This window comes from Nothobranchius furzeri, chromosome 5, assembly GCF_043380555.1.
Source record: "Nothobranchius furzeri strain GRZ-AD chromosome 5, NfurGRZ-RIMD1, whole genome shotgun sequence".
Lineage (NCBI taxonomy): Eukaryota > Metazoa > Chordata > Actinopteri > Cyprinodontiformes > Nothobranchiidae > Nothobranchius > Nothobranchius furzeri.
Window position 1 is genome coordinate 58449158 of NC_091745.1, and position 23379 is coordinate 58472536.

General features: G+C 42.6%; 3 protein-coding genes across 3 annotated transcripts in view; 2 read left to right on the forward strand and 1 right to left on the reverse strand.

Moving 5' to 3' along the window:
• The window catches only part of LOC107378988 (aldehyde dehydrogenase 2 family member), a 30384-nt gene extending 28546 nt beyond the window's left edge, over window positions 1–1838 (reverse strand). The window contains exon 1 of the mRNA XM_015949519.3: window positions 1649–1838. Coding sequence (XP_015805005.1) covers window positions 1649–1762 — 114 coding nt within the window. The 5' untranslated portion in view covers window positions 1763–1838. The remainder of the gene's footprint in view (window positions 1–1648) is intronic.
• A 998-nt stretch (window positions 1839–2836) lies between these two features.
• fbl (fibrillarin) lies at window positions 2837–15736 on the forward strand. The gene is made up of 9 exons (XM_015949522.3): window positions 2837–2966; window positions 3755–3865; window positions 4235–4378; window positions 6483–6577; window positions 6657–6827; window positions 11137–11269; window positions 11876–11988; window positions 12249–12394; window positions 15259–15736. Exons 1-9 carry the CDS (start codon window positions 2957–2959, stop codon window positions 15278–15280), a joined length of 945 nt encoding a protein of 314 aa, XP_015805008.1. The 5' UTR covers window positions 2837–2956; the 3' UTR covers window positions 15281–15736.
• Window positions 15737–16486: 750 nt separating this feature from the next.
• dyrk1b (dual-specificity tyrosine-(Y)-phosphorylation regulated kinase 1B) overlaps window positions 16487–23379 on the forward strand; it is a 71016-nt gene continuing 64123 nt past the window's right edge. Inside the window, exon 1 of the mRNA XM_015949521.3 lies at window positions 16487–16623. The gene's annotated coding sequence lies outside the window, so the exon portion shown is untranslated. The remainder of the gene's footprint in view (window positions 16624–23379) is intronic.

The following is a 23379-nucleotide window of genomic DNA, read 5'->3' on the forward strand; positions in this document are numbered from 1 at the left end:
CCTCTCAGGCAGCAGCCTGCAGTTCCAAGTTCTACACGTCACCAGAACATAATCAACCGCAACACAATAAAAGCAGTGTTATACAAAATGGAAAACCTGTAGTGTTTATTCTCTTACAGTACCAATTAATCAAATTTTTTGAGGAATTTATTAGAGATTTTTTGGTTTTTATTAACTGTGCAATAGAAAAATAATCATTAGATTAATTGTGTAGTCATTCGAATTGTCGACTAGTCGATAAAATAATTGTCAGAATAATCGTTTTAAAAATAATCGTTTACCCCCAGCCCTATGATTACGGTTACACAGGACATACCAAAATTCTGTGTTTCAGAAAACTAAAATATTGAGAAAAAGCAAAATACTGGAAACTCTTGGTGTCCCACCCTACTCAGCAAATTAAGTCAAACACTTGCAAAGAGTTCCTGAGCCTCTAAATCAGGGGTTCGTCGCCTGTATGTTCTAGGTATTTCCCTGCTGCCACACACCCGACTTGACAAGCTTTGCTTAAAAGCTATTGATGTCATTCGGAGAAGATAATGCAAACTTCAGGTGCACTGAAGAAGAGACATTGAAAACATGTGGGACAGCGGATCCAGGTTGAGAAGCCCTGGTCTCACTCTGGGTCAGTAGGCTACAGCCATGGAGGGCCATGGGGGCTGGACACATCCCAAAGACAGTAGTTGTGTCCGCAAGATCCGGAAGCCACAAAAGGTCCCTTCCAACGGTGTGGTGATACGTGTGACTTAATAAAAACAATGCAAGGATCAATTCATGTGTGAGAGGTTTTGAATAAAACTTGACTAATAAAATAACAAACCACACAGTGACGTCAAAGGTGGGTGTCCCCCTCACCTCTTCGGACCTCAACATAACTGTATCCACCTCTGGGGGCAACACCTAAGAACTCGCTAAACAAACAGTTAAAAAAGTTTAAACCACCACGTGAAACCTGGTGTAGATGTTTCTTTAAGCTAACGTGTTGTTTCAAACTGCAGCGTGTTTGTGCTCTGAACAGTAGTGGAGTTTGGACCAATGACCTCATAAAACACACATTTTTCGTGACGAGGCTGAAGTTAGCTTCCGATTCCAGATTCCAATTTGGGAAACGGCTAAAGGGCGATTACACCCAATTTTTCTCTACTCTGCTCTAGCTGAAAAACTACAACAGCCATACTGTTCAAACCTGTTCTTGAATATTCTACAATAATAGCAGATGGCATACAACCTTGTTTGGGATTTGTAAAACCTTTCCCTGATTTGTGAAACTTCAACAAAGCCTGATTTATGCGTTTTTTCAGCATCTGGTCAACAATGGAACAGCTGTAGCTCAAAAACTACAACAGCCACACTGTCCAAACCTGTTCTAGATTATTCTACTATAACAGTGTGGCTGTTGTAGTTTTTCAGCTAGAGCAGATGGTCAGAGTAGAGAAAAAAGAAGCTGAAATCGGAAGCTATCTTCAGACTCGTTTTTTCGTGCTTCTACGATGGAAATATTCCCTCTGCACTGAACACCGACTCCTGACCATCGACATCTATACTCTTGACAAGTTAAAGGTACAAACGTTGGGCCACCGCTCCGTGACATTTCTACGCATTTAGAGCAACAAGTAGGCTTGTGTCCAGCCTGTCCGATAACTCTTACCCTGTTGTAGTGGACTTCAGGCTGGCTGTTGGGCGCTGGGATGGCGCTGCTATAGTGACAGACTGACAGTCGGTTGAGGGGAAGAAAAGCTCGATAAAAAACTGCACGAAGCATGATGTTTTCATGCGCAGCTCTACGAGCAACAACCAGGAACTGGGCTTTACGCGTGCTTGTGTCTTTTTCAGGTCGTCAGCGCTGACGCTCTGCTGCCCCCTAAAGGCCAAGCCACTACACTGACTGACTGACTGACTGACTGAATGAATGAATGAATTAATTAAGTAATTAATTAAGTAATTAATTAAGTAATTAAAAATTACTTAGACTATGCAGTGTTTGTACAATTTTGAGCCTTAGGTCAGAGTAGCTAGTGTTATCCAAATGGAAATGGACCAAAGCCTAAACTGAGTCTTGCCCATCACAAGTTGCTACACAGCATCTGAGTTGTGTATGGTAAAATCTGACGAACGACCGAAAAAAAGGAACTTTGAACACTTCGAGCAAAAGGGGCAGGTGCTCACGACGCCTATCAAGAAGGATGTTGTGGTCCACAGATGGAGCATCACCAGAGCAGATGTTTTGCCTGAATCCTGTATTGAGACCAAACTCATTTAAATCCTTAATCAGTGCCATCTCAGTGCTGCAGTGTTGTCTAAAGTCGAACTGGAAACCAACCAGCAAGTTTTCTGTCTCCAAAAAGTTGTTCAGCTGGATCATAACTGTTTTTCAGTAATTTCCCCAAAGAGGAGATTATTGGTCTGTAGTTATTCAACACTAAATGATCTAATTTTCTTCTAGAAGAGACTTAACAGCAGTTTTCAAGGATTTATAAAAATACCTGACAGCAATTAACACTTTTCAGTACATCAGCTTTTAAGCAACTAAAACATTTTTAAGTTACCGGTAGTTGGCAGGTCAAGTAATAGGTCAAGTGCCTCGGTGCTGCAGATTCCAGATTTTCATATATTTTTCATCAGTATGTTTTTGAACCTAAACCAGTCTCTTGAACCTAAACCAGTCTCATAGTGGGTCAATGTTTCACCAGTTTGCCCACCAATGGCCGTACAAGATCACTAGAAACACTTATTCTTTTGTTGTTTTTGTCAAAGCGGTAAGGTGCCGGTCACCCTCCAGACCGCTAGGTGGAGTTAGTGCACGTACAGTTTTAGGCGGACTGCCATAAAACCGCAAAGTAGAAAACACGTTTTGAGCATGTGCACGTACGCACGCTGCTTGATCTGAACGCTGCATTCGGGAGAAAAACATAAGAATCTTAATTTTTGATCGGGTTAAGGCTGTTTTCTGGGCAACATGAGACCAGGTAGAGTACCCGTGCTTGTTACAATGACGAGTTGGACTTGTTCAACTCATGGTTTTTATTTGTCTTTACGGGCCTGGTTTGGATCGTGTGTGTGTGTGTGTCTGGCTACAGCGCCCTGCATGTCCGGGAACATTATCATGGAACGTTACCGTTCTCAGTGTTCAAGCATTAAGAAACGAATGGCTAGGATCTTAAGTGAGCTCAAGAGACACAACTGTGTTGTTAGATCAAACAATTAGACCGTATATTATCATTGTTAGTTGTAAACGGCTAAGGCACGTGCTACGGACTCACCGAAGTACGCGAGCAAAACACAGGAAAGTAAAACTTTAGTGCATCAACTCAGAAAACACGAACTGTACAACTCGTGTGTGTGGCTAGCGCGTCACCAACAGAGGAAGCTGATATTTATCAGCATGAAGAACATTAAATCCTAAACCCTTGAATGGTGAAGCCACTTTCCTCATCTAGAGGTTCCTTTGCAGCAGAGTTGAGTTTTTGCTGTTACAAAGGTTAAAGTAAAGTTCAGATTTATGGATTTTTAAGTTTAGAAAACATAAATCAATAGTTTAAAAACCTCTCTGGGTAAAATATTTTAATTGGTCTTTTTGAGATAAACTTTTAAAGATTTATTTCCAGAAAAAAACAAGTTGTCCTCAGAGGGAGATGATTGCTTTACTGTCAGTGACAAGTAAACAAGTACTATTGGCCCATATAAAAGTACAATGACATCATTTAGAGACCACTGTCTCCTGTTTAAATGTGTCTGATGTGTCCTTCTGTTTAAGGTTTTCGTGGGGACAGAGGAGGAAGAGGAGGTGGGGGACGAGGACGAGGGGGTTTTGGTGATCGTGGAGGACGTGGGGGGTTTGGTGATCGTGGAGGACGTGGAGGAAGAGGTGAGGATGCTGTCGAAGGCACAAATGTGTTAATTTTAACACCTGTGAGCTTGTTTAAACAGAAGCTAGCTCCTCTTCACCTCAGTAGGCGGGCTCTGATTGGTTCTCTCACCTAGTCTGAGTGGTCTTATGTCTGTTACTCGCATCTTTCCCGTCTTTTGAATGGGTTTTTGTCCTCGCCATCTTTAATATAATCTTTTATTTGTTCAAAAATGTCTGATCAATTTAGTCATTTATCCAAGATTTTTTGCTTCATTTAGTCCACAAAAATGTTTTGACAAAATAATTCACCTCAGTGATAGTTGATGTTAAACGTATTTCCTACTCATAAATGCAGCACAGATTCCAATGAGACATTTTGTTTTTCAGGTGGGGGGTTTCGGTCCCCTGATGGTGGAGGATTTAGAGGGAGAGGAGGCGGCCGAGGCACTCCTAGAGGAAGAGGAGGTAGGGGTGGTGGCAGGGGCTTTGGAGGAGGGAAGAAGGTCTTGATTGAGCCACACAGACACGAAGGTTTGTATTTCTGCTTTGTGATCGAACAATCCAATATTTATCTTGCACGTTAGTTAGCGATTGCTGGTCTAGAATGACCTAGTCCAGATGTGAAAACTAAGGATTGTAGTTTTAAAATTAGAGCAGGGTAAATGAGGCTCAGGGTGTCCTAAAAATCAGTTTTCTGAATCAGGAGCTAGAAATGGAAACCAGCTTCAGCTTTGTTCAGTGCTGTAGGATCATAGCTATACATTTACTTATCTGTTTTGCCCGTTGAGAATTGGCTGTATGTTTAGTCTAGTGGTGGAGTGTGTGCAGGAATGAGTAGCAGCAGCCACGGCTCCTCTTTAAGCTATGGGTAATGGTTTTAGATGTGAATTCCAGAAGTACTTGACTTCCATTCTTACCTAGAAAGTTGTAAAACCCATCGTGTGGCCAAATCCTTGCCTGCAGAGAAGACTGAGCCGGCTTCTCCATGTAGAACCATAAGGGGTGTTTCTTGATGTCAAGGCGCCTGGCCTCGAAAGGCGATGTCTGGCTAGGGCAGACGCCTTTGCTTACGAGGACACAGTCCTTCTTTGGTCAAAGAAAATGGTTAAATAGAACAGACTTGCATCATGTGACTGCAGGTGAAATGTCTTTGGAGGCGGCTTATGGTAGAGAAGTGGACATTCACTTCATGGGAAACAGCTCTAGTAGACATTCCTGCAGTCAGCATTCCAATTGCTCGCTCCCTCAAGGGTTGTGACATCGGTGGCGTTGTTTTGTTTGATCAAACTGCACATGGCAGGGTGTCCTTTTATTGTGGGCAGTAGGGATGCACCGATAGATCGGCATTTGATCGTAATCGGCCGATAGCGCCCCTATCGGTTTTGATCGGAATTTTCAAAATAGATCAAAGCAGACCGATCAGCCGTAGGGATATCACGGTAACCAGTGTAGCATTAAACCCCGGTTAAAAAAAAGTTGACAATAATAACCGTCTTGTTTTTTAAAAAACTATATTATCTTGGTGGGTTTACCGTAGCTGCGGTGTAGGCGCGGTGACCCTTACCAGCCACCGTATCATCGGCTGAAGTTGCCGGCGGCACATGCGCGCTTTGCTGTTTACAACCAAAACTTTCTTGAAGCTAAAGCTGAAATAATGGCCAAAGGAGGAGACGGCAGCGCTCAGGAGGACATTTATTATCCCTCAAAGAACGCAAAGTCGGAAGTACGGGCATATTTTAGATATTTGAAGAATGCCGAGGGAGTTTATAGAAGACGGATGGCTATCCTGTTTGCAGCACGTGCAGAAAAAGTGTCTGTGAAAGGCAGCAACGCCTCGGAGAGAGACCAACTCTTATCTGCCCCTGGGAGCCCCGTAATGCATAGCATTATTTCAACATGGCGGTGTCCGCGACACGGTTTATATGCAGGTAGCGGCACTGCGGCTGCTTTATATAGCGACTCGTTGCATTCTCCCTCAACCCAAATCCTCGGATCACGCATTTTAGCTAAAACGCTAACGTTAGCTTGCCTTACGTTGACTGTAGAGTTGTGGGTGATGGTCACGCAGATGTGTCATGAGATTTGAAGCGTTGCTGCCTTTCACAGACACTTTTTCTGCACGTGCTGCAAACAGGATAGCCGTCTTCTATCAACTGTCCCTCGGCATTCTTCAAATATCAAAAAAATGCCCGTACTTCCCACTTTGTCTTCTTTGAGGGATAATAAATGTCCTGAGCACTGCCGTCTCCTCCTTTGGCCATTATTTCAGCTTTAGCTTCAAGAAAGTTTTGGTTGTAGACAACAAAGCGCGCATGTGCCGCCGGCAACATCAGCAGATGATACGGTGGCTGGTAAGGGTCACCGCACCTACACCGCAGCCACGGTAATCCACCGAGATAATATACTTTTTAAAAAACAAGACGGTTATTATTATTGCCAACTTTTTTTACCGGGGTTTACCGCTACACCGGTTACCGTGACAACCCTAATTGAGAAACGCCCTAGGTAGTTGGCTAATGCTGGTAGCATGTTGGGCCCTTCCCTTGCTGAAATGATTCACCACAACAGTAGCTGTTGTATGTGGAGCGAGTAAGCTAGAGAGTGTTTGAGCTCTAACTTGTGTGTTTTTTGTCAGGAGTGTTTATCTGCCGAGGGAAGGAGGATGCTCTGGTGACCAAGAATATGGTTGTAGGAGAGTCTGTCTATGGGGAGAAGAGGATGAGTGTGGAGGTGAGAGAGAAGTTTTGTCTGGATTGCATCACTAATCGCTTTTCCTTACAATGATAACGGCTGGGTGTCCATCCTTTAGGAAGGGGAGACGAAGATTGAGTACAGAGCATGGAATCCTTTCCGCTCAAAGTTGGCTGCTGCCATCTTGGGAGGAATTGACCAGATCCATATCAAACCTGGAGCCAAGGTCATGTATCTGGGCGCTGCCTCTGGTACCACTGTGTCTCACGTGTCTGACATCGTAGGTCCGGTAAGTTCAACACTCAGTGCGACGCAACTAATGGTGTGTTGTGTGTGTGTGTGTTTACAACAGTTGTCAAATACAGACCTTGACCAAAATGTATTTATGTGTGCACTAGGGTTGGGCGATGGGACGAATTATTCGACCATCGACGATGGCTTGAGCCATTAGTTGTTTTTTTTACAAGAGGTGATTTGTTTATTTGGCCTCGAGTAAGTTTGTAGCACGTTACGCACAGAGAACATCGCAGAGCTAACAATCAAGAAAAGTTTTCCTGCAGCACACATGAGCATTATCTCACATTTTCTCTACATTTGCAGGTGTGGAAACTTTTAACTGCCTGAGCGCCATTGGCGGTAAATGTTCTTGTCGAGCAGTAAATAATTGACGACTTACCGCCCGGGTGGTGCCCAAGCTTTGTTTGTCATTTTTACCGGCGTTCACCTCCCCCTGTGTCCACACGTTTGGGATACATCGTGGCCGTGCCCTGGGGGTGCAACCAACATTGATCCGCAATCCGTTCAGATCTCGCTCTACGGTTGGGCGCGGTTCGCAGATCGGCCACGTGAAGGGCGGAGGCACTACCTGTTCCATTTAAAGGAGAAACGCTTGAAGAGGAGAGGAGCTTGAAATACCTCCTGCATCATTTAGGTTGCATGTATGGGAGAATTTTGACTCCCTGTAAAACACAATGATGATACAAACGGCAAGAATTTACACACGCACGCTCCTGCAGTCTGACGGCTCAGTAGCCTGCAGGTACAGTGTGTGTCACACACTCCAGTTAATGCAAGAGTGCAGAGGTGTGGACTCAAGTCACATGACTTGGACTCGAGTCATTATTTTAATGACTTCTGACTTGACTTGATAAAATCTATAAAGACTTACAACTTGACTCAGACTTGAACACCAGTGACTTGCGACTTGAATCTACTTGCATCTATTGACTTGATGATGACTTGAGCATATTAAATATTTTAGCACAAAAGTGGCACGACATGGACAAAAATCATAAATCATTCTTCATTCTGGGTTTGATCTTGCTCTGCTAAATGCAGCAGCACTTTGTTCATAATCAACTTCAGTTGCGCTTTCTGCTTGTTTGAGCAAGTAAATGAAGCTTTAAGAAGCTTTATTTCTGGAATTTATTTATTATCATTGTCATTAAATTGAAGTTGGACAGATGACTTGAATATGACTTGAAAATTCAAAGTTAAGGACTTGACTTGGACTTTCACATCATTGACTTTGGACTCGAATTGGACTTGATTGTCTTTGACATGGACTTGACTAGAAAGACTTTGTGACTCGCAAAGCAGTGACTTGATCACACCTCTGCAAGAGGAAGCCGGCTCTGAGAACCGTTTCTTTTGCGACTCACTACATCATTTCCTTTCCTAATGTCCTGAAGTACAGTCCGGGGCGCAGGCGGAATGTTTTGCTAACCTGCAGGAAATGTCAATGAAAGTTACCCAGAAAGTAGCTAAGGGTTACCGTAAATGTTTCTAGGGTGTTCGCTAGGTACTTTTAGGATTTAAAAAGTCAAGAAGGGGTCTGAAAAGCTGTTGGAAATGGCGACAAAGTAAGTTTATGTTTATTCATTTATCAGACTCTTTTATCCGAAGCGACTTACAATTTATAACCTATAGGGCATGTTGTGATCTGTGGGGGAAACCGGAGTACCCGGAGGAAACCCACGCATGCATGGGGAGAACACGCAACTCCACGCAGAAAGGCCACAGCCGAGCTAAGTTTCGAACCTGCAACCTTCGTGTTGCGAGGCAACAGTGCTAACCACTGCGTCACCATGCAGCCCATGGCAACAAGTTGGCAAAACTGTGGGAGGAGCGCTTGATTTGCAACTCGGAGTAGTGGAAGAGAGAGGAGCAAATAATCGGCTTGTTTTGTTTTTATAATCGTTCAAAACTCAGATCATAATTGTGATTAAAATTCGATTAATTGAGCAGCCCTACTTGGTACAGGTCTAGAGGGGATCAGGCTTTCTTGGTCTCTGGAATGAGCTTCCACTTGGTATCAAACAGAGGGCTGTAGCGAAGCCTCGATGACGTTGACGGCTCGATTCTAAAAATTTGTCGACGTCAGATCCGGTAGTCGACGCACCACGCCCACTTGTTGCATCCCCAGGAGTTTGTAAATAGAGGAGGAATCTGCCTGTTTTTCCTCTAGTTCGCCCTCTTCTCCGCCTTCACTAACATCTCCACCAAATACCAAAGACCCGGAACAATGTCCGTCCGCTACTAGATTGCTTTCCTATTTTGCCCGCCTTCGTCTCCCGGCAATGGACAACAACTTCCGGGGTCAGATGCGCTGCTCCGTCTCTACCACAGATGTAGAAAATCACCGGGAGCGTTTCTCCCTTCATAAAGGAGCTTTTTTCAGACATTAGGAGAGCTGTTTTGGTGGTAGCAGTCTCTCCTCCGTGCTGGTCTGTTTGCTGGGTGTTTTTGGTTTAGTTAAACTTGGTAACTTGAACTTAAAGCTGGTAAAGCTACTGTTATCATTTTCGCTAACAGCTTCTTGCGTTTGCATAAGCGGTTACGTTTTGGTTTAGAGTTCATCTTTTTTGTGGTGTAAATCTCCCTTTTATTACATTTAGAGTGTCATGGGTTTTTGGTTTAGTTTAAAATATCACCTTGAGTTTGGTTTAACCGCCCAGTTTAGAGTTTGGACCTTTTGGAGATCCATATTTTGGTCCAGAACCCTGTAATCTTTGCCCAGTGGGACATCTCTACTTATTTGTACTTTTGTTTTAATTCCCCACAGGCAGAATTAGTTTTATTATTCCCAACCTGTGGATGGAAAGATTTATGTTTTTTTGTAGTTGTAAATAAACCTGATCATCATTTTAACTTTTAAATCCCATGTTATTGTCCCTTCCTTTTTGCACACGAGCCAAACTCCACAGGAAGGGTCGTAACACCACTCGCCTCACGCACATAAGTGACCAAAACAAAGCAGCATGGAGACACTCCGTCTCCAACCACCTCTCAGGCAGCAGCCTGCACTCCCAAGTTCTACACGTCACCAGAACATAATCAACCAACACAATAAAAGCAGTGTTATACAAAATGGAAAGACTGTAGTGTTTATTCTCTTACAGTAACAATTAATCTTTTTTTTTTTTTTGAGGAATTTATTAGATTTGGGGGTTTTTATTAACTGTGCAATAGAAAAATAATCATCAGATCAATTGTCTAAATAGTCATTAGAAAAGTCGACTATTCGATAAAATAATCGCCAGAATAATCGTTTTAAAAATAATCGTTTACCCCCAGCCCTATCAAACAGTCGCTATCACTGCAGGTCTTCAAGAATCGCTTAAAAACTCATTAAGCTTTTATGTGACTTAGTTTTTAGATTGATTATTTTTGCTTTACCTTTTACATCATCCTATTTGCTGCTTTTACCTTTTGTATGCTGCTTTTATGTCCCTTTTATTGCTATCTATGATTTTAGTGTGTGTTCAGCGCATTGGGCTCCCGCAAAGGCAGTGGAAGGCACTTGGCTGATATGGAAACTATTCCTTTTTTATTTTTATTATTTATTTTTATTTTTTTTCGCATGTGGCCCGGCCCTAGCCACAAAAATACAACAATGGACAGCTATAATATTTAACATGTTTAAAGGTGTGGTTCACGTGTTTAATCAATACAGCTGCAGTGGTCTCTAGTAGGCGTGAATGCCTTGTAAGTCATATTCTGGGGATAAAAAGCACCTGTTTCAGGATCTACAAGTGAGCCACCTCACAGCTGAGCTGAACACGGCAGGATTTGTATTCTAATTTCTGGCTATTTAGACACCTCACTCCTGATTGGATAACAGCAACGCGACTCTTGCCACTGACTCAAATGTTGATGTTTTATCTCCACAAATAACACAAACATGGAGAAACTGCTGTGTGGTGGAGTTGCTAATGCTAATGGTTAGCTTCTACTAGACGAGACATTCTCTGCTGTTTCCTGGAAGCTAAACCAACAACCTTCCCCGTCGTGAGCCAAGATGGGCGCGTCCATGAATGTTAAGTGACAGTGTGATGTAGATCTGTCTGGATTTCCAAATCCTAGAGTTTCACCGTCTATTTTCTATCAGAAGCTAATGTAGGAGATAGGTGTAGGAGACTTTTTTTTATTTTCAGCCTGTATGAAAAATTCAGAATAATCGATTTTTATTTAGAAACAATATTTTAAAAGTTTTTTCAGTGTTCCACACCTTTAATAACCATATTAGGTTGTCAGTGCTGTACCTATAGGCTCAGAGCCATAACCCTGGCCATACTTACTTGTTTCTTGTGTTGTAGGAGGGACTCGTCTATGCTGTGGAGTTTTCTCATCGATCGGGTCGTGACCTCCTCAACGTTGCAAAGAAACGAACAAACATCATTCCAATTATCGAAGACGCAAGGCATCCCCACAAATACAGGATGCTGGTTGGTGGGTAGTCATGTGGGCCAATTTAATCAACAACCTAGATCAGTGCTGTTCACAATGCAATAAAACTATTGGGTTTTGGGCCCTTATGCCCTCTCTAGTTAGCAGAAAAAATCTTCTGATGTGGAATCATGTTTTTTCTGTTAAAGAAAGTTAAAAGTTACGTCTTAACCTATTTTTGTTGCTGTGAAAGAAAAGTAGACACCTTAGGGGTGTTCCCATTGATCAGCTGCTGATCAGTATTGGCTGATTTCCAATATAGATCAATGTTGTTGCATTCCAATCAATGCCTTTGATTGCCAATCATACAGTCTGATCACTTGTAGCTCATATTTTGTAACCTACAGACCCTGTGTGCAGCAGAGCTGTCACAATACTACAGTTTATTGCTCTCAACGACAACAAACCTCGTCCCTGTAGACTGTATCATCGTCATCTTAGTCCTACAAGAGTTGTGTAGGAGTGAGTGGGTGCCATCATAAGTGTTAATGGTGTAAAGGGCTCGGCACACAGCCCTGCGGTTTACCTCTGCTGTAAAATCCCTGATCTGTAGTTGGTGAAGGTCGCTGGAAGCCAGCAGCATCTAACAGGGCTGATGTTCCTTTACAGGGATGGTGGATGTCATCTTTGCTGATGTGGCCCAGCCTGACCAAACTAGGATTGTTGCTCTGAACGCTCACAACTTCCTGAAGAATGGAGGGCACTTTGTGATCTCCATAAAGGTACATCCAACCTTTAACTTGAGCTAGATTCTACCTTACTGCCTCTGCTTGTATGTGCTGATTAGTAGGAATATTTAAGTACTCTCTTGAGTTGATGTTTTAGAAAGTAGGGCTGCATGTTACAGCAGAGGAATATCAGTATGACAAAGAGCTGCTGGCACAAGCATAAATCATGTTAATGACTGATGGAAATGGTCACTAAATGTAGAGCGTTTTACTTATTCTTGTGTTTGAGGCCTTTCTGTTCTTTTCCTCTTAAGGCAAACTGTATAGACTCAACAGCTGCTCCAGAGGCAGTTTTTGCTGCTGAGGTGAAAAAGATGAGCGCAGAGAACATGAAACCACAGGAACAGCTGACCCTGGAGCCATATGAGAGGGACCATGCTGTAGTGGTGGGCATCTACAGGTAAACAAACCCCCCAGCAGAGGCCTTCACATACTGATTTCAAAGGGCCCTTCTGGGTAAGACAAGTGTTTACATGCACATCTGGAAAACCTGAATGATTGCCTTAAATAGACAGACATTGGATTTTTAAAATGCATGTAAATCGTTAGTCTGGCTGACTGGCAGAACATATGTAGCGACAGCCGCGGAGCAGATTGAACGTCTCATGGGAAAAGCTCCCCCAACAATATAAATGTAAGTACACCCGTGGCTGAGGGAGCGCAGAGATACTCTGCAAACTTTCCTTTGAGTCAGGGAATTACGGGAAATGAGTTTAGAGGTGGTGACTGGATGAAGAGGTGGAGGACAAACTTGTCTTTGTTAAAAAGTCTCTGAAATGCATCACCGCAATGTAAACACACTAGAGACGTGACTGCATTAATGGCAGTGTACCCCAGAAAAGTGCGATGCCTTCTGCTGTCCTGGTGGAGAATTGCTTCACAACACACCAACAGAAGTGCAAAAGGAAAACGTCTCCTTCAGTGCGTGTGAGTGCACACGTGCTGATGGAGATGTATAAATCAGGCTTTACACCTGTCAACCCATCAAACTGTACAGTACGTACCAAATAAGCTGTGCTGCACCATTCTGTCTGCTTCAGTAATCTAACGCTCTAAATGTCACAGGTGCTAAAAATCCCTGATTGTCAGTATTGTTTTGAAAGTTCCTGAATTTTAAATAGTTTTCCCACTGAGGCAATGCTGGTCACTTTGTTGCCTTAGGAGTGGAAGAGGTTTCTCAGCAGCATTTATTTATTTATTTTTCTGTGATATTGCTGCTCAGATATCCCTGGCAATGTTAGCTTGTACAGGTATGTATATGTTCGACCCATTGTTGGCATCTTTTCTGCCATAAATCCTAGCATAAAATGTCGTTATGTTTTCAGTTGTTTGACAGTACCTTTGAGTCTGGTTATCTGCGACCATCCAATTCTGTGACTCTAGAGGGGAGCCTGAAGAAAGGGGGCTGGAACTTTTGAATACTTTTAGTATTAGTTAACCTGCTTGAATGACTTTTCCCAAGAACATCTTCAACGTTTTTAATAAATGAAATGATCACCAGCAGGAATTACACAGTTGGTCTGTTATTAGAGGTGTATGTGGTGTGTGTATAGACTAGTTAGGGTCAGCAGTGATAATATTCTCATGAATGTGTTTTTGGGGTTTGTGCTACAGAGTGAAATAGTCAGCGGGTCATTCTAGGTGTGGTCAGGGTTTCTTTAAATGCCAAAAAAAAAATCTTGTAGGGAAAAAATCAAACCTCATTGGGAGACTTGCAGTGAAGACGTTTGTTGGTGTCACCAGAAGGTGGTGCTGTAGGACACATAGGTGAGGGCTGTAGTTCAGTAGAAGTGAGGGGTGGAATGATGTCCTTTTGGAGAGCTGACTCAGATTGAGAATCAACTCTTAGCAGGTGTGTGCATTTAGTCGCTCACAAAACCAAACCCACCTTCAGATTATTAAAGTGCTGCTGTGGACTTCAATAATTAATATTTCTACAACAGCTGTAATGCTGCAACTTTCATCTAGAATTGACAAAACTCCATGGATGGGAGATGAGGCGTTTTTGACCCCACTGAGGTGTGAGGACAACTCGGCTGGTAGTGTTGTCGAGCTTATATGCTCACATGGACAGACTATGGCCCATCTATCCCAGCATTATGGCAGCTGGAGGTCCCTCTTAACACCCTGTAGTGTTCCCCAGGTGAGTCTAATTACTAGCTGGGTTAAAGCACCAGTTTACACTCATCACCTGATTTCAGGTGGTTAGGCACTCATCACTGATGCTTCGGAGAAAGACCGCCTGCAGGTTAGTCCTGTGTGACCAGGAAACCCGTGACCCTCCTACCTACTGCAGCGGTAGCGACCACAGTGGTGCTGGTCAGTCAAATCTGTCCTAAGAGTTTTAGTGTTGTGGTGGCGTTACCGTGGAGATGCATCATGATGCATCTTGTGTTTTACAAGCTGAGACGCACAGTATATGGCAGGTGCTGTACAGAATACAGAAACATGCAAAGCTTGTTCCCAAGGGTTCAGTTTTACTGTTTCAACTTGTTGTGGGCAACTTTTCTAAAATGATACACCTACCCAACCGTATAATGCTAGCTAACGTGGTGTGGCGTTATGGTAAAAAAATGAAGCAGCTTAGCTTTCTTGGTTTGTTGACTTCACAATCACAGCTCTAAAATCCCCACCTCTAAAGAGAAGAAAGTTACAGAACCTCCTCAGACTCACTCTGTCCTGTTTACTTGCTCACGGCGGCGCACACACACGCACTCGCAACTGTTTAGCTAGCTGCCACAGTTGAATGTGAACTGCATTCCCCGACGTAATGCCACCTCCTAAATGTTTCCCAGCACGAACAGAACCAGAATCAACCAAATCCTTGAATGAAATTTGTAGTTTGTTCGCTCACAGAATGTACAGTATGTGCAGTGGGGTGAGACGTTGAGAGGAGCAGTTTGATGGATGGAATATGATCCAATCATTAAGAACTGGACGTTCACACTGATTGGTTGAGGGTTTTTCAGAAAAGTACATTTCAGAGGCGGTTAAGGTTGTTCCCTTTCTGACCAAACGTTTTATTTAATGGCTGCCACCAGAATGTGAAAAGCATTTAATAAGTGTGTGCAGCTTTGTAGATTATCTAGTCATTTTGCAGATGGAGTGAAACAACTTAATTCGTGTTTATAGAATCTGGTCATAAGATCCTAACCAGTAAGTGTTGGTCATGTCAGCAGACGGAGCAGACTGGTGGGTGGAGGTTGTGATGTGACTTTAGCAAACGCATGCAGATTTGGTAAACCTTGTTTTTCTTTTCCTCAGACCTCCACCCAAACAGAAGTGAGATCATCGCTCCAGCCTCATCTGTCCGGTCCCCTCGTCTCCATCAGCCACATCTGGTTCCCTTTTGTCTCCTTCGTCTGGATTTATTAAAAATGAACTAACCACCCCCTGAACCGCTGCAGGTCCTCCATCTCCGTAAGGCTGGAAGAACATTGCGGATGAGCAACATCCTTGAAGTCATCGACCAGACTAGCGTTGTGATTTACCCTCTGTTTGACACGCCATGCATTTTAAGTTGTCTACGTTGACCCCAGCCTTCAGAGTTATTATGGGATGTTTAATATCTCTAAACAGTTTGAATTAAATACTGAGGTTTTGGATGGTTAATCCATCATTCCTCTTAATTTGGACTGATTCACTCAAGTGACAATTATAAAAATAGTGGAAGGCCTGTATTGTTTATTTTTGGAGACAACGCCAATGTTTTAATAAAGTATTTGAAGTTTTTGTACCTCGAGATTCTCACACGTTGAATGACATTATTTGAATGAAATAAAAATCCAGCTGAGCCTCCCTGGTAGCTCTGGTCCGACTCGCCTCCTGAACAAAGGCAATCACCTCTGAACGGATCGGTGTTTTTAGAGGAACGGACAGAGGAAAGTTTGTGACCGTAATCAGATTTGTTTTGGCAGCCATTTTGTGGGGAATGTCTCTGGAGCGCGCTGGATCATACTACTCGCGTGCTGTCGGGAGTGCGCGCTCAATGCAGCCCCTCTCCTTTGACCGATATTAACATCAGAGGGGCTGGTCAGAACAGAACCGGGCCAGCTGGAGCGCTGCCTGCCCAACCGCTCTTTTTTTCTGCATTTCCAAGGTTGGTCCGTTGGACGCATGTAGCTGCCGAGCACCCTGTGCCGACGGTCTTCCAGTTACTATGGCAGTGTCTTATTAGACAGCTAGCATCTTAGCTAGCTGGCTAATGTTAGCTTTTTACCTTCAAATAACGGACGGGATCTCTAAACAGTTTGTCATACGCAGTTTTTACAAGATGACACCCTTTCCGTTTAAGTGTGGTCGAAGTAAATGAAGTTGGTTGGGTAGAGGGGAGCTGTCAGCGCTTGCGGCGGCGGGCTGCCAGCCTCTGGGCACGGCTAACTAGTGCTGCACCGGCAACCATCGCCCATCGATATCTCACTCTCCAGCTCCATCCAGAACGGAACCGCTCACTTCTACTGGAAACTAAAGCAGGAATCTAGGAGCACACAGCCGCTGTGCATTATTTGGATATTCTACTTGGAGACACGAACGACTGGACCAGAAGAGGGGGCTCGGTTCGTATGGACTAAGGAAGACCGGTTCCGAACATGGCTGCTTCGGGGAATTTGGTTCGAGCTACCGCCTGAGGTAAGCGACTGTTGGGGAAAAAAAGGGTTAGTATTAGTTGGAGGTGTTTGCTGTTTGGTTCGTGTGTTGCTGCCGGTAACTCTGAGATGAAAAACGGTCATCCATCCCGTTGTCACCGCCTGCCGGCCTCGTGCCACCGAGCGTCCCCGGTTTGGTCCTGGCGGATTCCTGATGATGGGGCGAGTCCAGTGTGACCAGGCGGGTGGGACTGATGGTTCTGCTTGACAGGTTCTGATGAAATGCTTGTTACTCCGGGTTGGTCCCGTCCTCTCCCACAGTGTTAGGACAGGCGGACCAGGTTTGGTGAATGGGTCCATTAGATGCTGCAGTCTGAGCGGGTTCGGGCAGCGGTACCGGTTCTGTACCCCTACAGCTAAAACCCGGCTTAGGGAGGGAGGAGAATGAATGGACATGCATCCGACTGAGGCATGTTGGTCGTGTGTTCTGATGTACCGCTGTGGCTTCAGCTGAAAGCCAACCGGAACCAGGATTATTGTGATTAGACCTACACAGATTTCTCTGCTGTGGAGACGATTGCTAGGCCCAGTTAGCTGCTGCACCAGTACCAGCCCAGCCCACCCTGGAGTTCTGTTGCCTGGAGATGGCTGCTCCCATCAGAGAGCATCCACATCTGGACCAAGTCCTCCTTCCCTCTGCTGCTCAGTCTGAGCTGTCTTTGCCTGTCCCAGGTGGATTTTACTATTCCTGTCATAAATACTATTACAAATAACATTACTATAATAAATACCATTATAAAACCGTCAGAAAGGAAGATTTGCCTCTTTAACCATGAGGTTTTTTTCAGGGGGACCACTGAGCTACGTGCTGCATCTGAACATGATTCAGGTTCTCACACAGGGCTGCTGTTGTCTGGTCACACCAAGGGTTCTGATCCAGTCCAATGTTCTACCAAATCTAACCTTAAAGCAGCAGGTCTGCTGAGGCACGCCAGTCTGTTGACCTGACAAGCAAACAATGACATCTTTAAATTGAACAGGTTCTCATCAGTTTGCAAATCTCTCATGCAAATCAGCAGCTATGTTGCAAATACACATCTAAACAGCATCCTCAAAGATGGCCAACACATCTGGTAAAGCCTTTTTTTGGGGGGGTTGGGCATTAGACTTCTTGTCCTTGTGCCTTCATAGTTAAAATAAGTTCCCTACTGGTGGACAGTAATGTCAGCTGAGGACCACCAAAATGCTTGATGGTCATGTAGTCCAATGGTAAATAGTTCCTAGAAGTTAGAACTCATTTTTGATTGTTTCGGAAGCTCTGTTGTTCTGTGGGAAGCCATGTTACCTGTTGCGGCTTGTAGATTTCTGAAGCTTTTCTGCCTCTAATTAAATCTATCCAGGTATTTTAATAATTATTATACCCGTGGGCCTATTGAATATTAATAACTATCATTGCCTACTTTCAACAGAAGAGCAGACTCAAAGAACAGTGGATTAATGATTAAAGTCAGAATTTTCAGATTCTACTGAGAAATCAAAGTAATCAAGCCTAGATGTTTTTAAAATAGATTTTCTCCTTGGTTTACCTAAAAATGAATAAAAAGCTTTGAAACATGAACCAGTCCGACTGCACAGTTTAAACTCAGACTCGGGACTTTTTTATGTGATGTTAATTTCTTTCCCCACAGAAGTTATGTCTTTGACAATTGAACGTTTTACCCTGATATTGTTTCATTTTAGCTCAAGCTTGCTCTGACTTAGGCCATGACAGAATGGACAGAAATAAGGTCCATCTGGTGTCATATCTATCTATCTCTAAAATGATCTGTTAAAGAGCCTGGGACAAACCCCAGGATGGTTCTGTCTGAATCTCTTCTGACACAAACCGGGTTAGAGGGCAATCTGAGACGCTCACAGAAAAGTAAATCATCATTCTTTGATAAGTTTTTGGTTCGTTGTGATCTCATGGTTTTTCCTGAACCTTCAGTCATGGTTGTGAGTTATCCGTGTGCACAGAACCTCCACACAAGATCAGTCGTTCCATTAAAACCCAGTTGTTTATTAAAAGTAAGATCACATTAAAGGCTCATGTCTGTATAAAACTTATGACACGGGCCAGACGAGGTTGCTGTCCCTTAGGTAAAACAGGAAGAAGCTCCTTCATCTGGATGTGATCTCTGACCTGTGAATACACAGCCGGGAGATGATGTATGATTTACTTTCCTGCTAGTCCAGCGGTTTATGCTGGATGTTGGTGGAAATGGAAATCCAAAGATCAAAAATGTCAAAAAAATAAACTGAGTTTCTCTTGTTGCTTTAAGACGTTTCGGCCCTCATTCAAAAATCGTTCTGATTGAGGGTCTGGAATGTCAGCCCCATAAGTAGCGTACATGCTAATAAGGCCTGTTGGAGGACGCCACTGACCCACCTCTTCATGTAAGAGCTTCATGGTCACTGATCACTTTAAAGAATTTGCTTCATCTTCAGCACAGCGAGAGAACAAAGTGAGTAAATAAAAAATACATTACTTGTATTGAAATCCATCCATCCATCCATTTTCTGAACCTGCTTTGTCCCATGTGTGTGTGTGTGTGTGTGGGGGGGGGGGGGCTGGGGGGGGGGGGGGGTGGCTGGGGGCTGGTGCCTATCTCCAGCGGTCAACGGGCAATCAGGCGGGGTACACCCTGGACAGAGAGCCAGTCCATCGCAGGGCAACACAGAGACACACAGGACAAACAATCACACACACACCTAAGGACAATTTAGACAGACCAATTAACCTAACAGTCATGTTTTTGGATTGTGGGAGGAAGCTGGAACCCACGCATGCACAAGGAGAACATTCAAACTCCATGCAGAAAGATCCCAGGCCGGGAAGCGAACCCAGGACCTTCTTGCTGCAAGGCAACAGCTCTAACCACTGTGTCACTGCGCAGCCCACTTGTATTGAAATCTTCCACAAAATATTTTCAAAATGTGTATAATAACCAGTGTTGGGGAGAATGTTTTGTAAAGGTATTTAGTTACAGAATACTGAATTCTTGCTTTAAAATGCATTTTGTAGTGGATTTGCTAAATCCTGATACTGTAATCTAAATACTTGGAATACTTCCCCTTAAAAACAGCGTTTAAGTCTAGTAAATGTCACTATGTGCGTTACTCCTGCAGGGAAACAGGGCATATTAATGCCAAACATTATCTGCTGACTGGGAAAATATATATATAAAAAATGTTCTTTTTGTTACTTTATCAAAGTGTAAATAGATAATGTTTCTGTAATAAAGGGAAAATGTTCAGCAGGAGCTGATAACTCAGTGTATTTATTTAGAAAAACAATATATTATTTTTGTAGTTGTTTCACGATGTAATGGCGACTGCACTCTGTTGGTGAGAGAGATGTTACTGATACAAATATGGCAATGGCTCATTTGAAATGGCTTCATCAACTTTGGAATATTTTGACTTGGGCAATTCTTTGACTCAAGAGCAGATAGAGGTACTTAAATTTATTTAGAAAAAGGATGTATTTGCATCTTCATTGACTAAGGCAGACTGCCTTGTTGACTGACATCTGTAGCGTTGAGTATATCGTGTTGTTTGTTATCCAGTAGCATGAGAGAGTTTAAAAGACAAGCCCGCCCCATGACTGAGAGCCACCAATGGACCGTGGCCAGACTGTATATGCCACACAACGCAGAGACACACTTCGCCCGAAATTTATTTATTCAACTTTCGAGTGGAAAACACACAATCATTCCAATGGTATTACGAAAGTAACTGTATTCTAAATACCTTGTTTAAAAATTGTAAACAGAATACACATACACATAATTAGTATTCTTAATATGTAACAGTGGTACATGTATTCTGTTACTCCCCAGCACTGAAAATAATACAATAATGTATAGCCGTTTAAGTACTTTCTGTTCACAAAACTAACATCAATACTTGGTACTTCTCAGCTGTGGCTAAAGGGACAGTCTGAACTACTTAAAAACTGAAATATTTTCTATCTTAGAAAATTAACTTTGTATTTCTCTAAAGTTCCACCGTTCACTGAGAAACGTATAATACTTGATACATTTTAAAATATGATCAGACACTTTGAGTTTCACATGCAGGCTGAACGTGAAAATATTCTTCTACCCATATTATCTGCATTATCTGCAGAAAGAAAATAGACAAGGAACACTTGGGTCAGAAAAAGCCATGTAGATCTATGTCACGCTGTAAATTGGCATTCATGGACTCGCCCACCTTGGCTTGATGGAGAAGGCTGTTGTTGATTTTTGCAGCCAGGAAAGAGAAGAGCACATCTCGGCTAGTAATAGCTAAACATTAGCATTAGCAGCTCCACAACTGTTAACTTTTACTTCCTATACCAAGCGCCAGAGCATTTTTACACAGAAAATGACTCTCAAGGCATTCATTCATTCATACTGGAGACCACAGCTGATTTGTTGGAATAACGACTGTAGACCCACTTTAACATTAAGAGTTTCAGCTTGTAGCCTCAACGAAGGACCTGGTGTCCATGTGGACGGAGTGGGTCTGGTCTTTGAGGGTGCCGACCGTGAATTTGGACACAGCTACATGTAAGTGCAACAGAGTGACACGTCCACGTAATGCGCAAATCGTTAGACCCGTGGTGAATGGTGATGATGCCTGTCTCTGTCTCTCTAGAGTTCTAGTCAAAATTAGTAGGTGACACGCTTAATGCAAATTTTATCCATTTGAAGAGGTTTGATTCAGGATTCTTTGAATAAATAAAGAAGAAATAAACATGTGGACAGATTTGGCATCTCAGCAGCTCTACAGTTGAAGCTAAAGTTAAGTGTAAACACCTCCACACCAGACACTCACCACAATAAAACCATGTTCAAGACCTGCTTATTGTAGCACCTGTTTGATCTTCAAGTTAGTAACAGCTGGATAGAATTGATCTAAACAGCATCGGTGAGAGAAAATAATCAAAGCTGAGTCTAACTGAAATAACAGGGGCACAGCTAAACCTTGAATATATAAACAACATTTTAGCAGATAAACCTGGAAGGAAGTGGTCGTTACCATGTGAGGTGGTGTGTGAACAATCTTAAGCATGTTTGTTAGTGCACTATTTGTTCATTACAGTGTTTGCAAATTCAAATAAAATATTTGAATCCCCTGAGCTCTAATATTTGTGATTCAGTGATATTTATGAGTTTTGTTCTGAAGAGTGAACATGGACTATTTGATTTGTCTATTTTTAGATTAAAAAGTCAATTTTAGGTGGCTACTGTATGGTGGATCAGCTGGTTTCTGCCTCATCATAAGGTCACAGTTTCAACATCAGACCCTGGTCCTGAGCACAGGTAGCATCCCCCCCCCCCCCCCCCATGCAAATGTATCGTCATTGAGAAATCGGCATGTGCAGAACGTTTATTGCAAAGAACAGAAAAAAATGCAATTAAAGGGCAGCTAAAATGTGTGCTACACATATTGCATTTTGTCAGTCAAACGGAAATATGAAATTTTTGATAAATCAAATAGAGCTTTTCACCCATTTGGCCAATTGGGTGGGTTCTTATAGGTTAGATGCCCGCCCCCTGGTTAGACAACACTTAATTTGGATGGCTAGCAAACACCTGCATTAGCTTTGTTCTGCTCTTTCTGCCAATTCTGCTTTTCCCAGGATCTACTGATTATCTTTTCTTGTTAGCTGTTTTTCCCCTTTCCTCACATCTTTTGATCACATTTTTTGCTTTCCCCATTTTAAATTAGACTTTTAGTCATTTTAAAATGTTTACATTTCTTTGGTTTTTTCTTGAGTTAAGTATTTCATTATTGCAAGTCATATCGTCATTGCAATGTTAATCATTGTTATCGCGCATTGCAGGTTTCCCTAACATTGTGCAGCCCTAATTTAAAATGCAAGTCAAGCCTCCTGTTGTCATAGTTGCCAGCTGTTCTGATTCATGGAATCTTTGCTCCCAAAATACTATTTGTTAGTCTCAATTTAATTTGAGTTGTTTTAATCGTGTTCTGATTACACTGACAAATATTTGGCTTGTTCTTTCAAGTTATGGTGTACTATTTTCAGGCTCTAGAAGTGGAGTCTTATCCAAACCAGTTTAAACCAATTGCAGTTTTTGGCCAGTCACCGATCTTGAAGAAAACCTGACTTGCAGATACCGATTTTTACCAATACCAATTTTGTCTTAACTTAAAGCAAATTACATCAATGTTTCAATTTCCATTTATTGAGAAAACCAAAATGAATACTCATGAAACAATACCAGTTTCAATCAGGCATAAGGTAATGTTCTCATACATAAATGGACATCTTTAGACTTGATTATTATTCTGAGCTACTACAGCAATCAATTACCCTCTGGGATTAATAAAGTATTTTTGAATCGAATTTAATGTGAATTGCTGTTTGAACTACAAAATCATATTTGTTCCTTTAGACTTTATTTTTCTAATTTTGAAAACAAAAATTGGTACCCGTTTTGACACACTTGTCCAAAAAATGATTTTATAGTAAACGATTTTCTTTAACATCAACTAGGGGTGCACCGATTGCCGTTTTTGGCCGATCGCTGATCTCGGGGGGGATTTTGTGACGTCATGACCTTCGGCAATGCAATTATGACAATTTTTTTTCCCCCAAGTACACAAAAGTTTGAGGCCTTGCCCCTCCCCTTTGGCATTCACAAAAACTCACAATCTTTAAATTGTAAAATCGTCCATGCCTTATGGGTAAGGGTTGGCGATATGGAAAAAAACCTCATATCACAATACATTTTTTGCTAAATCA